At 51.7% G+C, this 15,124-nt stretch overlaps 1 protein-coding gene across 1 annotated transcript; it reads right to left on the bottom strand.

The window, feature by feature from the left end:
• Window positions 1-251: 251 nt before the first annotated feature.
• Window positions 252-14,204, bottom strand: TMEM38A (transmembrane protein 38A). The gene is made up of 6 exons (XM_033134581.1): window positions 14,011-14,204; window positions 5,837-5,993; window positions 5,383-5,567; window positions 4,255-4,342; window positions 2,434-2,551; window positions 252-1,683 (listed from the first exon to the last, which is right to left on the bottom strand). Exons 1-6 carry the CDS (start codon window positions 14,132-14,134, stop codon window positions 1,444-1,446), a joined length of 912 nt encoding a protein of 303 aa, XP_032990472.1. The 5' UTR covers window positions 14,135-14,204; the 3' UTR covers window positions 252-1,443.
• Between the last annotated feature and the right edge of the window lie 920 nt (window positions 14,205-15,124).

Raw genomic sequence — 15,124 nt, 5'->3', positions numbered from 1 at the left:
TGTGTCCTGAGGCCAAAAAAGCAGGAATAAATCAGACAAGCCAGCAGGGTTCTCTCACAACATTTATTTGCTGAACCTTCATGCCGAGCTTTGATGAACATGCAAGAGGATGAACTCGGGGCCTCACAGCCTCAGGATCCATCCAACTCCCAGGCATCACCGGATCAAGGCACTTTCCCTACAGCTGGGTAACACCTGGGACCCCACCAAGCCCACACTGATCTCAACATACCTGCACACTGAGGCCCTGAGCTCGCCCTGAGCACCCATGTGCACAGGGCAGCCTCAAGCCAGCCTGATCGGGGCCCAAACCCTACCTGACACTGGCCATTTGCCACCCACCCACCCCTCTCGGATGTCCTGGTGACCTAGAATGAGATGGAGGTGGCTGGAAGGGGCCCTCAGCTACCATTCCCCTAGCTCACCCTGAAGCAAGTTCCCAGCCCACCCAGCAGCAGCACAAGGCTCAGTACAGAGTAGGCAGCAGCATGTTTGTTGAGTAACTGAGTGAACGGCAATGACGGATGGCAGCCTGAGGAAGGCCTGATGCTTTCAGAGACCAAAAAGCAAGTGCTTAGAGCCCCTGAACAGAGCTGGACGTTGGAACCCCCACCCAGCCAGCTACATTTCTTTGGTTTGGGGGCAGCCCGAAGCCAAGGATCAGTACAAGCCTTTCCCACGCTCCAAGCTCTCGAGTCTGGCCTAGACGTGTCTCCCAAAGGCCTCTTTGGTGCCAGGTATGCCAAGTAACTTGTGGGGTTCTCCGATCCACAAACACATAGGCTCTAAAATGCAAAGCTGTTTTCAAGCATAGTGAACACCTGTCATGGCCTCTCCTCCCGACTACACGGTGCTTCTGAGCTTATAAGGCTGGTTCACGTCCAGCCTTGTATCAGCCCTTGTGTACAGAGGAGGGCTGGGGTCCCCACTATACAGATGGGAAACGCAAGACTCAGAGAAGGAGGCACCTTGCCTAGGGACTCCCAGGAGGAGTCGGCAGGAAGACGTGGAAATCAGAGCAGCTGCCTCGCAGGAGGTAATCAGGAATCATCCCTCAAGTGAATGAGTCTCAACGCGGCTTGAAATTCTTTTGGAGTCAAAACTTAATTTCAGAGAGGAAATAATAGAACCAAGGATCTAACTGCCAGGGTTTCTGGCTGGAGCCACTGCCAGGATTCTGGGGCCTACCCTCCCCAAATCTGTAACTCTACATGGCCCTGGCAGAGAGGGATCCCCATTCCTATAAATGCCCTTCACCCCCATATCTCATCTCACCCCTCACATCAGCCCTGGAGGGTGGGCTGATGGCCCCAGTTTGCAGACAGGAAAGTTGAGGCCTAGCGAGAGGAGAGATGAGCCCAGGACAACTCCCCCACCCCTGGCTCTGAGGGTTCTGGGTCCGGGTCCTCTCCCCACCACCCCGCAGGCCCCTCAGGCTGCCCCCTAATCCGCCTTCTTGGTCTTCTTCTTCCTGGAGCCCTCGCTCAGCTCTTCTTTGGACTTGGCAGCCATAGCTGAGTGCGGGGAGCCGGGTCCACTGCCACCGTGGGCCCCTCCGTGGGCCCCACCATGGTTATTGTGGTGATGGTCACCCCCCAAACCTGTCCCAAACAGGACAGGGCAGACGTAGCTCTCCAGAACATCAAAAGGGGAGCTGTGGGAGTGAGTGGCCGTCAGGAACACCTGAGGTGGGATGGTGGGGGGACAGGTAGACATTGAGAGTCAGAGGGAGACCGAGGCAGAAAACAAGGAGGGGAGAGGAGAAAAGGGGAGAGAAAGTCAGCCAGGTCAGGATCAGAGGTAGCCGAGACCCAGCCCTCTGGCTACACACATCCCCAGAGGGTGACCAATTATCCCGGGTTTCCCAGGATGCAGAACTTTTGTTGCTAAAGCCCAGGCAGTGCCGGGCTCACCGGGAAGTGTGGTCACCCTCTCCCCGGAAGTGCTCCCACACCTGGGTTCAGGGAGGAGCTGTGCTTGGCCTGGAGTCGCTCACTCCCTTTCGATGGTCTGTGGTCCCCTCCCAGAGCCAGCAGTGGAGCTCCCCAGTTTCACAGGGAGGGAGGACAGCACGGCTCTTCAAGACCCCTCCTGGGGGTGGGGTGACCCCAACTCAAGGACTGATAGTCAGACCAGCCCCATGTCTGGTCCAGCCCGAGTCCCCACCATCCTGAGAGTGCCTTCCCTGTATCTTGTCCCTCCACAAAGCCCCAAACAGACCCCACACACCCCTGCCCACCTCTTGGCCTCTGCCCAGAAGGACTTGTTCCCTCACTTCCATCCCCACCTGCTGGACACTGCCCTTCTCAGACCCTCCTCCATGCACGGACCTACCGGTAAGCGCCCACCCCCAACCCCACTTAGGGCTGTCCTTTCCTGGACACCCAAGGTTGTGAGGTGGGGGTGGGCATGGATCAGGACAGGAAAGCTTACCTTACAGGACACCATGAACATGGTGAAGATAAAGATGAGAGTGGCTTTGGACACTGGGAGCCAGCGGGTCTGCTGGAGGGTGAAGAGTATGGCTCCATAGAGGCTGGCCTTGGTAGGGCTGGAAGAGACAGCCACGGTTACCAGGAGGCACTGTGTACCTCTGTCCCAGAACCCCTTCTCCACCTGCCCCCAGCCAGTCCCAGCTCCCATCCAGCTTCTGAGTGGGAAGTGGGAAAATGCCCACATGGTACAGAGGAGGTGGTGTCTCGTTATGCGGTAAAGGGTTAGCTTGGCCCAAAGAGACATCTGGCCTTTGTCTCTGCCTCCTAGGAGCCGCCCTCTAAGCCCTGGGAATGTCCTGCCTGATAGGAGTGTCTTTGCTTCCTTGGGGACTTTGGGCCACACCAGATAGTAACAGTGTGATTTAGGGTAAGGGTCTTGGGCCACATGGTATCAGCTCGACCTCTGGCGGGGTCAGAGGCTGAGGTCAGCCAGGCAGGCAGTCAGTTATGTCTCTGTGACTGAGCCCCGATAAAAACCCTGGACACCAGGGCTTGGGTGAGTTTGCTGATTCGCCATCGTCAATGCATATTGTCACACATGGATGCTGGGAGAAAGGCGCCATTCACCCAGCTCCACTGAGAAGGGACAACCAGAAGCTCTGGCCGGGTCTCTCCTGGATTCTACCGCATGCGAGTCTCACTTTTGCTCAGTTTAGTCTGTATCTCTTCCCTGTAATAAACATAACCCTGAGTAAAAGGGCTTTGCTGAGTTCTGAGTCCTAGTGCACCCTCACACCTGAGGGTGGTCTTGGGGACCTGTGCACAGCACACTCCCCCAGGAGGTGGGATTATAACACACAGTTCTTCTTTCCTTTTCTTCCTTGTAGAATAGGTTTCTAAGATTTTAACTCGCTGTAGAAGACAGACCCACGACTTCTGTTACTGACGTCTGTCACTCATCACATGCACCTAACAATAATTCTACCTGATATTTCCAAAATACTCACCAGGTACCAGGGCCAGGGGGTTTATGTCTGTGATTCCTTGGAACCCTCACCCTCAGCTGATGAGGTAGAAATAGAATCTAATAGGGGAAGCCGTTTTCCCACTTAGTAGCAGGCGATGCAACCATCTGCGTCCTAATTCCCTGTTACTAAACTGAGGGTGGGTACCGGCTTCTCATGGAAAGGAACAGAGATAAAGCTATGTTTTCCTAAGTGTAAAACAAGAGGTCATTTTCATCGGTATATGGGTAAGCCTTTTAATTTTGTATTTAATGGTGATAGTTTTACTTATTATAGATTAGGAGAAAATGTAACTAGTCCTAACCTGTAAGGTCTTTTAAAAATGTATGAGGCTAAAGGCAGCATGGGATTCTGGGTTGGGTCCTGGATGTTGCGTCTGACCCTTCCCACTGTTCCCCCACTTAACTCCAGCCACACTCCCCACCCACACTCCCGGCCCCGTGCTTCCCACCCACACTTCGTACCCCTACCCTGCAGAACTAGGTAAAATCATTGTTCTTTTCTGACTTGACAGTTGGCAGAGGTGCTGGCCTCTGTCCGGAGGCTCCTTCTTTGCCAGAAAACTCCTACTCACTCTTCAAAACCCAAATCAAGTGTCTCACTTCCCTGTATCGCTGCCTGCCCCTGCTCCCTTGGCAGAGCTTTGGTTCCCTCTCTGGGTTCCCCAAGTCATGTCCTCTGGAAGCTTCAGGAAGGCAGAATCAGGGCTGAGGCCCTAAGTGATCAGAAGTATCCAACCCATGGTCCAGTCCAGGGGGCATAGGAGGGACAGGTGGGGAGGACAGGGTACTCACAACGACATGTGCAAGATCTCATTGGTCTCTGGCTTCCAGACTCCTCGGAGCAGCTGCTCAAAGTTGGACATGAGGGCGACGCCAGAGCCTACGGAACAGGGGGCTGCTTAATGAGCCTGCCACCCCCAGCTTCCTGTCCTTCTTGGCTGAATACCCAAGAAAGTAGACTCTCCGATCCTGGAGTTTTCTCCAGAGGGACAGTGGGCTTGGGGTGTATGATGACCAGTTGCCGGTGGGGAAACAGGCTCAGACTGGGCAGAGTCTTGCTGAGGGTCACACAGCACATTTGGAGCAAAACCAGCATGAAGGAATCGAGCTAATATCCCACCTGCGAGGCTTGGACAAATCTGGGTTGTCTGCTCTGATGCCCCCAATCCAGGACCCTGGGCTGTGAAGGAGGATTCCAGAGTACCCCCAACCTCCAACCTCCTTCCTTAGGGTCCTGAGCTCTCAATCTTTCTCAAGCCATTTGCCCTCTGGGAGACATGCTATACCCCTGAGGATTTGCTCTGTAGTACAGGCTTCCTGGAGAGAGAAGAAGGAAACCCATGTGATGATAGCATAATGGTTAAATCTCAAGAAAGCATCTTCTCATTTACCCCAAATGTATTTGCCAAAGAGGCTTGGGCGCCCCCTCCAGGAGCAGCTTGGTAACTGGGTCGCTGATATGCACCACTGCACCAGGGGTTCACAACTGGGGTGACTTTGCCTCCCATGGATCCATTTGGCAATGTCTGGGGACATTTTTGGTTGTCACCACTGGGGAGGGAGCATGCTGCTGGTGGATGGACGCCAGAGATGCTGCTAAACGCCCGACCATGCACAGGGCAGCCCCCACCGCCGAGAATGAGGCGGCCCCAAATGTCAGTCGTGCCACAGCTGAGGAACCCTGCTCGAGATATCAGCGGTCATCGTTTCATCGTTTTCCTATTTTCTTTTGACAGTTATATTTCTGGAAGAATCTTCTCATTTGCCCTAAAGACGTGGGCTAATGGGGAACCTGTACTCCTGCAGCAGTCCTGACTTCCCTTAGCCCCTTAGGAACAATGGATGTGCCAGCCAGGGAGCCCGGTATGTACCACGGCGCAGGGGTTCTCAACGCGGGTGAATTTCCGTTGTCCTGCTTACCTTTGACCCAGCCGGTGGCGATCATGACGAACCAGCCGTGGTGGTAGTGGTGGTGCGCGTGGTGGATCCCCACAGCAATCTTGCGGACCCGCACCACCTCCTTCATGGCGACGAAGATGAGCTTCACCGGCAGGAAGCAGACACACTTGTAAAAGAGGTCCAGGGGGCAGAAGAAAATCAGGTACCTTCAGGGAGAAAATGCCAAGCATCAGGGAGAGACAGACTGTGAGGGCCGCGGGGAGGCGAGGCTGGGTGCACCCCCCACGCGCCTGGCTCAGGACAGGGCTGGGCCACGGAGAGCAGTGCGTTCGGGGCCACCATGGAGGTTGTGCGGGTGGATCCCAGTTCCCCCAATCTCCCATCTCCCTGGCGGCCGGGTCGCCCCTGCCCACCTGCCCACCCCCACCTCCCGCCGCTCTGCTCTCCCATGCCCTGCCAACCTGGCAATGCTTACCAGACGGCTGAGGCCAGCAAGATGCTGGAGTTGTTGCTGAAGTAGTCAATCAGGGGCTCCCCGAGGAGCAGATCAGCCAGGATGTAACTCCCGAAACAGTGCAGCATGGCACAGAGCCAGGACGCCACGGGGTGGCGCCGGGACAGCTCCACTGCGCCTGGCGGGGGGAAGAGGGTGGAATCACATGGTATTTGTCTTTCCCGACTGGCTTCTTTCACTCAGCATCATGTCCTCAAGGTTCATCCGTGTTGTAGCAGGTGTCAGAATTTCCTTCCATTTTAAGGCTGAATGATATTCCAGCAGACACAGAGAAGGTGTTGTGAGTTGAACGGTGGCCCTCACAAAGATATATTGATGTCCTAACCCCTGGTTCCTGTCAATGTGACCTCTTTGGAAATAGAGTCTTTGTAGATGTAATGAAGATGAGGTCATTAGGGTGGGCTGTAAGCCAATGCCTTGTGTCCTTATAAACAGAGGAGATGAGACACAGGGAATGTAAACATGGAGGCAGACAGGAGTGATGCAGCTACAAGGTGTGGAACACCAAAGACGCTAGCCACCTCCAGAAACTAGGAAGAGACTTGAAAGATTCCTTCATAGAACCACTGGAGAGAGCATGGCCCCGCTGACACCTTGATTTTAGACTTCTGGCCTCCAGCATTGTGAGATAATACATTTCTGCTGTTTCAAGCCACTCAATTTGTGGTATGTTGCTACAGGAACCACAAGAAACTCATACAGAAGGCCATGTGAAGATGGAGGCAGAGATTGATGTATCTATAAGCCAAGGAATGCCAAGGATTACGAGCAACACCAGAAGCCAGGGTTGAAAGGCCTGGAAGGATCCTGCCCCAGAGCCTCCAGAAGGAACCACCCTGCTGACACTTTGACTTTGGACTTCGGGCCCCTGGAACCGCGAGAGAATACGTTTGTTTGGCCGCGGATAATTGAAACCACAGATATGGGGGCAGGGGGACTACTGTAGTTCATAGATATGTGTACAGTGGTGAAGGCAGAAATACAGGCATGGGCACAACACAGACTGATATTAGGTGGTGGTCATATCTAGAGAGGGAAGGAGGGGAAGGGGCGGCGCTGGCTGTGTCTGTCACCCTGTTTCTTTCAAAAAAAAAGTCTGAAGCAAATCTATGTTCACAACTATTAAGTCTGAGTGGAGGGGGCAGAGGTGTCTGTGATATTGGTGTTTTTGAAATATTTAATCATCAAAACTAGCAAAAACAAGAGCTCCCCCCAAAAGCTGGTAAGCAGGGGGGACACGGAACGCTCTTGCGACTCATTGCATTGGGCTCCACATTCTGTATCGAGTCCCCTTGTCAGGGTCTACCCCCTGCCCCATCTCTGATGGCCGTGGTCCAGGAACAAGAGGTCTCACTGCGTTGGGTGAGCAGTGGGCGCTCCAGCTGTTTCACCCACAAGAACCCACCAAGAGGGTCCAGAAGACTCTTAAAGGTCCATGTTCACAGCAGCACTATTCACAATTCCCAAAAGGTGGAAATAAGCCAAGTGGACATCAAATGATGAATGGATGCAAAATGGGATATATCCATACAGTGGGACATTATTCAGCCTTAAAAAGGACTGAACTCCTTATCAGGATGCTCACTTCATAAGGTATATAAATGTCTACTCACCATATTGTATACCTGAACCTCATATGGTATTATGTATCGACCGTAATTGGAAACTAAATTAATTTTGAAAAGGAATAAAGTCTTGTAGATACTACAACAGGGATACATCTTGAAAACATGCTAAGTGAAAGAAGCAAGACACAAAAGGCCATATATTGTATGATTCCATTTATATGAAATGTCCAGAACAGGTAAATCCATAGAAACAGCAAACAGATCCATGGTAGCCAAGGGCTGGGAGAGAGGATATGGGGAGTGACTGTTCAGAGGGATGGGGTTTCCTTTTGGAGTGATGAAAATGTTCTAGAACTTATGTATTACACATAGGTGAAAACTTATGTATTACACATAGGTGAAGTTATATAACATGGCCTTTTGCATCTGTCTCTTTCACTGAGCATATTTTCAAGAGTAATATTCATTTCACCGTTGTATACTATTCCATCACAGAAATAGATCACAAGTTATTTACCCATTCTCTTGCATACACTATATTTTATAATCAGAAAACTGGCCTAAACAGTTATAAAATAGTCACGGGGATGTAAAGAACAGCATATGACTATATGGAATATAGTCAATAATAGTGTAATAACTGTATGGTGCCAGGTGGGTATTAGACTAGTCAGGGGGATCACTTCTTAAATTATATAAATGTCTAACCACTAGCTGTCTGTACACCTGAAACTAATATAATATTGACTGTCAACTGTAATTGAAACTTTTTTAAAATCTGGTTTTCTCTTCCCTCAAAGTAATCTGTATCAACTTCCTAACACAAACAGAACCTGGTAAGAAAAAAGCAGGCCTAATACAAGTTGTTTTAGCGTAAGTCATCAACACACACCCCTTTTTCTTCGTCACCCCCACCAACTATCCATGTGATTTTGAACTATTTTTCTCCCTGCAGTCCTTTCCTTCTGTCAGATGCAAATCCTTACACTCTTCTTTGCCCAACTCCTAACAATGACTGGAATCGAATTTTCCTTCCTCCATCTCACCCTGGGGTTACAAGCGCTCTGTGGGCTTTCTCCCTGCCCTCAGGTTGTCTTGAAGTCTCAGCATTTACCAAGATCCCACAGACTTGAAGAAGGCAGAGTGCTCTCTTCTCATGGGTGGGTTGTCTATTTAAAACACTGCCAGCTGAGAGTTAATCCTTCGGAGCAGCTGGTGGGTCCTGCAGGACCAGGTCAAGTGAGGCACCCATGTTTTGCAGAAATGGATACCTCTGCATCTAAAAATAACCCCCAGGGGTTGAATTCTTTCCAGGGTCTTTCTTGTGCCCTCTGGGGCTATCCCAGGAACCGAGAGTGGGGGTGGGAGCCTGGGTTTTGCAGGAGTAAAGCAGGCTCTGTGTTGGCACCATGGATGAGTCCTGGTAGAAAAGTAACATGCCTGGGTTTTGGCTCTGCTGCTCACTCCAGCAGGCCTTGGGCAAATGACTGCGGCCTTCCCAACCTCCAGCCTCAGTTTCCTCTGCTGTCGAAAGAGAATGAGAGCACTGAATTGTACTGACAACTTAATGCAGTGGGCGTCATCATCACGGTGCTTCTTATCATTCTCAATACCTTCCCGCAATCCAGGAAGGATGGGATGCATCTCCCCATGGCCACCGCTGGTAAGACTAAGGCTGATGGGGCAGCCTGCCCTGAGGACCCACAGCAAGGCAGTGGCTGAGAAACTGTGCCCCTGGCTCCTTCCCTTTATCACATTCCTTGGTTTGGGGGCAGTACCTGGATGCAGCAGGATGTGGTTTGCCACCAAAGCTCTCCCCTCTGCCAGCTTCTATTTGCTCCTGTGTATAATGGGGGTGCTGTCTAGAGGGACTGTCCCAGTTTGCCTGTGACTGAAGGGTTCCTGAGACAGGGAACTTTGGGTTCTTGTCTTGGGCAAACCTGGGTGAGTTGGTAACCCCAGTGCTATTATTCATTTCAAAGGGTGCCTGTGAGGATGAAAAGAAATTGCTTAGTGCTTAGCGATTGTACGAGTTATTCGTGGGACTGAACTGAAATGGAAAGTATCTGTGGGTGGAAATTCTAGTGGATGAATTTATAAACATCTGCTCTGCCTGAGGAAGGAGGAGAAAACCCTGATCGTCCCGAGTTCTAGCCTGTGATGGGCTCCATGACATTCCCTCTCCAGGGGTCAGTGCTGTCGGTGGATGGCAGGACAGTGCTGAAGGTTCCCCAGGGCACTTTCAGCACTGCCCCTCGTTCTGTGCTATTTAGTCAGAGGTCTAAACATGGGAGGTGTATCGACCGAGTCTCTCATTGAGCCCTCAAGTCACGATCCTGCCTCAGTTTCCTTCCCTGTAGAAGGAGTCGGTAGCCCCTGCCTCTCTAGGTTGGAGGATGAGCAGCCTCCTATCCTCAAAAAGCTGACAGTTCAAACCAGAGATGAAGGAACTGTTCCCTCGGACCCCACAACATTTTAAAAATTCAAACTTTAGCCAAGATAGGCTGGAGTCCTTCGATAAATAGGTGAATAACTAAACAGTGGTACATCCATACCATGGAATATTACTCAGCACCAAAAAGAAATGAGTTATCAAGCCACAAAAAAACATGGGGAAACTTTATTGCTGAGTGAAAGGAAGAAGCCAGTCTGAAAAGGCTTTAGACTGTATGAGTCCAATTCTATGACATTCTGGAAAAGACAGAACTATGGAGACAGAAAAAAGATCAGGGGCTGGTGGCCGTTCAGGGTGGGGGGTGGGGGAGTGATGAATAGGCAGAGCACAGGGGATTTTTAGGGCAGTGAAACTGTCCTGCATGATAGCATAATGGTGGGTGCACGTCATTGTAGATTTGTCAAAATCCATAAACGTACAACAGCGAAGATTCCTAAAGTAAATTGTAGGCTGGTTGATAATGATGGTGACAATCTATGACAATGACCATTACATGATAATAACGATGATGATAGTAATATTGGTTCATTGACTGTAACAAATGTACTTCTCTGGTAAGAATGTCGATGGTGGGGAAGGCTGTGTGTATGGGGGGGGGGTGGTCAGTGAAACTGTACTTTCAGCTTAATTTTGCTGTGGATCTAAAATGGCTCTAAAAAATAAAGTCTGTTAATTTAAAAAAGAAAAAGAAAGTGTTCCAACAGCCAAATCACGTTTCCAGCTTCCCTTGAAAAACCAGTTCTGGTTGTTCCAAGCCCAACCAGGTGGAGATGAGCATGGCTGGATCTCACCTGGGGACGGTCCCCACCTGGCTGGCTTATTGCTTCCCATATATCACCTGCCTGGCCCTTGGAAGCAATGGAGTTGGAGATTCAGTCTACATCAATGGTTCTCAACTGGAGGCAAATGTCTGTGACGGTGGCAATGTCTGGGGACATTTTAGGTTGTCACATGGAGTGTGTTACCAGCATCTAGTGGGTGGAAGCCAGGGATGCTGTGAAACATCCTGAAATGCACAGGATGGCCCCCACCACAGAGAATGATCTGGCCCTAACTGTCACTAGTGCTGAGGTTGGGAAACCCTGGTGCAGAGACCTGGGCCTCATCTGGGGAACTTGAAGACATCTGAAACTAATATAATATTGTGTCAACTATAACTGAAAAATGTTTCCAAAAAAGTGTTTAAATGGTGTAAGATAAAAAGCATTTTATAAAACGTATTGTATTGGCAAAGGTATAAGAAATAAACAATATTTCAATTTTCCCAGTCACCCCCCCACCCCCCAAAAACATACTGATGCTGGTGCTACCCCAGCAATTCTGATTTAAATGATGGAGGGGTGCTGCCTGGACAACAGGATTTTTCAAGGTTCCTTGGTAGGTCTAATTTGAGGATTGCTAGTCTGGAAAGTTCTTTGGATGGGCCAGCCTTACGGAAACCAGGATTGTCATTCATTCATTCCATCATTCCTTCAATCATGCAGCCAGCCAGCACCTGCCGAGGAAGAGACTACTTCCTCGTCTCTTCTTGCATAGAGCTAGGGGTCTTGGGAGGTGAGCCAGACCCAACCCTCCTGCCCCAGAAGGAGCTCCAGCCTTTTTCAGTCCATCACTTCTCAAATGTGTGCTTATAGGGATTTTATTCAAATGCAGATTCTGATTCAGCAGGTCTGGGTTGGTGGGGGGAGGGAACTGGCATTTTGCATTTCTTAGCCAGCTCCCAGGGGATACAAAGATGCTCTTCACCTGAGGACCACTCCCAGCAGGAAAGCCTGACCCAGAAAATGCCTGCATCCCAGGAAACACAATCTCCCTCTACCTTACAAATAAGTCTAAGTACCTCTCCTGAGTGCCTTAGACACTACCACTGACAATTCTCAACAGAGCTTCACAACAGCCAGGAAAGGAAGTCCAGGGTTATTTTTACCAAGAGCCCATTTCACAGATGAGCAAACTGAAGCTCCTGGAGGTGCAGTAACCAGCCTGGTATTGACTCAGTACTAGGGGGAGAACCACTCTCAATTAGAAGATTTTCCCTTAAAGCCAACTTTGCTCTCAGCTGCAAGTGTGCTACTTGTGCAGACACCCAGGACCCCGTGCTCAGAAGGGCCCCACGTTCAGTTTGATGTTCTGCAGTCACTGTCTGGAAATGCTTAATTTCTGAACAAGGGGTTCTGCAAATCCTGGAGCTGCTCCTGCAATCAGTACATGGATTCTGAAAAGAAACCTTTACAGAGGCTAAGCAGGGGCTAACAGCTAAGTCCAATGCCTCCCTTTTGTAAGGGGAAGCAAGTACCCCAGAGTAATCCTAGTGATTCTTGGGGTGAGGCAGACCTGGGTTGGAATCCCAAGGCCAGCATCTACCAGCCATATGACCTACCGGCTGCAGTGCCTGCATAAATTAGCTTAGCCTCTGTTTCCTATTTTCCCAGTTACAAAAGGAGGGGGTTGAACTGGGCAGTGGGTTCTCAACCTTGACAACAGACAGCAATCCCTGGGGGGGGGAGATTTCCAACATGAGCATGCCAGAGCCCCACCCCAGACATTTGGTGTGTGGGGGGGAGGTGTTAAGAGCCCCCAGGGGCCTCTAACGTGAGCTAGGGTTGAAAACCGCTGAACCCTCTCAACCTTCTGGAACCTTCAGGCTCTGGTACTTCTGCTTCGGATGACTTACTCTGGGACGGCAGTGGGACTGTAGTGGAATGTGCGGACCCCACCTGTGTACCCCCAGTCAGCCTGGAGACCCCTTCCTCCAGACACTTGTGTCCTACATCCTACGGGACAATGTTGCTCCACAGTTTGAGATTTCCCAAGGTTCCATATTCGCCGTGGAACTGGCCGAGCCACCAAGAATTCGTCCCCAGACAGGAAATACAGCCCCTTGGTCATGCTACAACAATACAAAGCTCATTTTGCTTTATAAAGTAGCTGCTCTCAGAAAAGATTTAAAAAAAAAAAGGGTTCTGACCTGTGGACTGGCAAAAATAAAACATAACAAAAAAACTTGGCAAGCAGAGTATAATCCTATTTGCATAAGATCGTGGATTTACATCTATAACTATGGGGGTATAAATGCAAAGAGGTCTGGAAGGGTGGCCAGAGAACCGTAATTCTCTCTTTTTTCCTTTGTGCTTTTTTGGCTGGATTTTTAAATATACACGAACACCTATTTTTATCATCTAAAAAAAGCTATTTCCATTCTGAGAATATAGGGGGTGATTTACATCTAACTGGGAGAAAGGGTCACAAAGTTTTGGGGTGATTAATCGTTCTCCTAAAGCTAAATTCTACTGTCCGTTTAGTTTGCTTGTGTGCTAGAGTAATTAAAATACTAGGAGATGAACAAGAATATTCAGTGAACATTGTATAAAAATAGAACACATTCTTTGGAGGCCACTTACCCTATTTTTTTTTTTTTTTAAATCCTAGAAGCTGGGTCTTCCCCTCTGTGATTCTCTATGGGGGTCTGGAGATGGTGGGAGAAAGCTGACCTTAAACCACCCTGCCCTAGAGCTGGGTATGCTCAGAAGTGGACAGGACACGGGCCAGGGCTGGAAGATTTCCGGCAGCGAGTGGAGATCCAGCACAGCCACTCCACGGTCGCACCGGGGAGGGGGCACCGGTGTCACTTTCTCTGAACCTGACCCCAGCACGACCAGCCCTTATATAGACACTCAGCTGCCGCTCCCGCTCCGTACGCCAAGGGCAAGGCGGGAGGTCACGGCTGCGGGCAGCCAGGACAGCTGGCCATGCCCGCAGCACCGACCCCCGCCTGCACCCTCACGAAGACATATGCCTCTTGCCCAAGTTCATGCGACCCTCCCTTCCCAGGACCCCTGACCTTCTCTCCTTGTCCCCTCCCCAGCACCTGTTCCCCCTGCTCTGAACTATCACGTTCCTCTCCTTCCTTCCAGCCCTCATCCGCTTCCCCTCCCCCAGTCCCACTATCTCGGAGGGCTTCTCTCCTTGCCCTCCCTCGTGTCTCCCCACTACCCGTCCGGTGTAGGAGAACCCCATGATCCCATAATCTGTCTGCTCCCCCGAACCCGTCTCTGGGACTGTCCTCCCCATGATCCAGGGCTTCCTTCTCCTCGCCGCCCGCCCTAGCTCACCTGGCTCATACTTGAGGTAGAGGATGGAGACGATGAAGTAACTGAGGTCGAAGACGGGGAAAAGCGGCACCCGCGAGAAACTGAGCGCTAGCTCGCCCAGACTCAGCGCGGTCAGCAGCTCCATGGCGCGCGCCGGGTCCCACCCCAGCCCCCAGCCGGGTGCGTCCCGCCGCCCGCCGCCCAGCAACTGCGCCCCCGCGGTTGGACCCGCCCTCGCCCTCCAGGCACCGCCCCCAACCCGGCCCCGCGGGAGAGGAGGGGCGACAGCTGTCGTGGAGCCGTACTGTCCCACGGAGCCCGGCCGGTCTGTTGTACCCTATTCTATCTCTCCTTTGGGCCATCACGACCCCATTCAGCCCAGCGAAGCGGGGTGCTGGCCATGTGGAGTGAGTTGGACAGAGGAGCTGTCCATTGAGGGGCAGGGGTCCCTCACAGAGCCCACCCAGGAGGAACGGTTCAGTCAAGTCTCGTCCAAGTGGGGCTCGATGCGGACCCACGTCCTTTGTGGAGCCCTCGGATCGGGACCTCCATCCGCCGTGGGGCCCGATCAGTGGTGAACCCCATCCTCCAGTACCCCAGGGGGTCCCTTCGTTCAGGACCCCGTCCTCTATGTAGCTGTCATGACCCAAGTCCTCCGTGTGGCTCCGTAAGTGATGACCCCCGACTCCCACGGGGACCTCGGTCCTCCGAAGGGACCACCTGGTAGGGAAGCCCCGTCCCGGATAGTGGAGGTCCCCGCCTCCCATGGTGGCCAGGAGCGGCGTCCATGCCCCGGAGAGCCCATGCGTCATCCATTCCCCTGTGAATCTCAGTGGTCAGGGGCCCCGTTTCTCCAGAAGCCCCACCCGAGATTCCGGCTCTTGAAGGAAAAGCATCTGAGCAAATTCTCTAGCGCGCGGGTCCCTCACGCATGCGCAGTATGCCCCCAATGAGGGACCTCATCCCGTCTCCAGATGACACCGCTCCTGGGTGACATCACACGCTCGCCATCTCTTCGCTCAACTCCGGTACTTCCCAGCGAGGAAGGGCTCTCGCTCTTTCCTAAGGGGGCCGGACCTGCAGAGGGCGACACCCTGCCTGCCTTGGCTTTCGATTGGCTCAGCTCTCGCTAGCA

The sequence above is a fragment of the Rhinolophus ferrumequinum genome, chromosome 18 (assembly GCF_004115265.2).
Source record: "Rhinolophus ferrumequinum isolate MPI-CBG mRhiFer1 chromosome 18, mRhiFer1_v1.p, whole genome shotgun sequence".
NCBI lineage: Eukaryota > Metazoa > Chordata > Mammalia > Chiroptera > Rhinolophidae > Rhinolophus > Rhinolophus ferrumequinum.
Note: the sequence above shows the minus strand (reverse complement) of the source record. Positions and strands in the feature narration are given on the sequence as shown.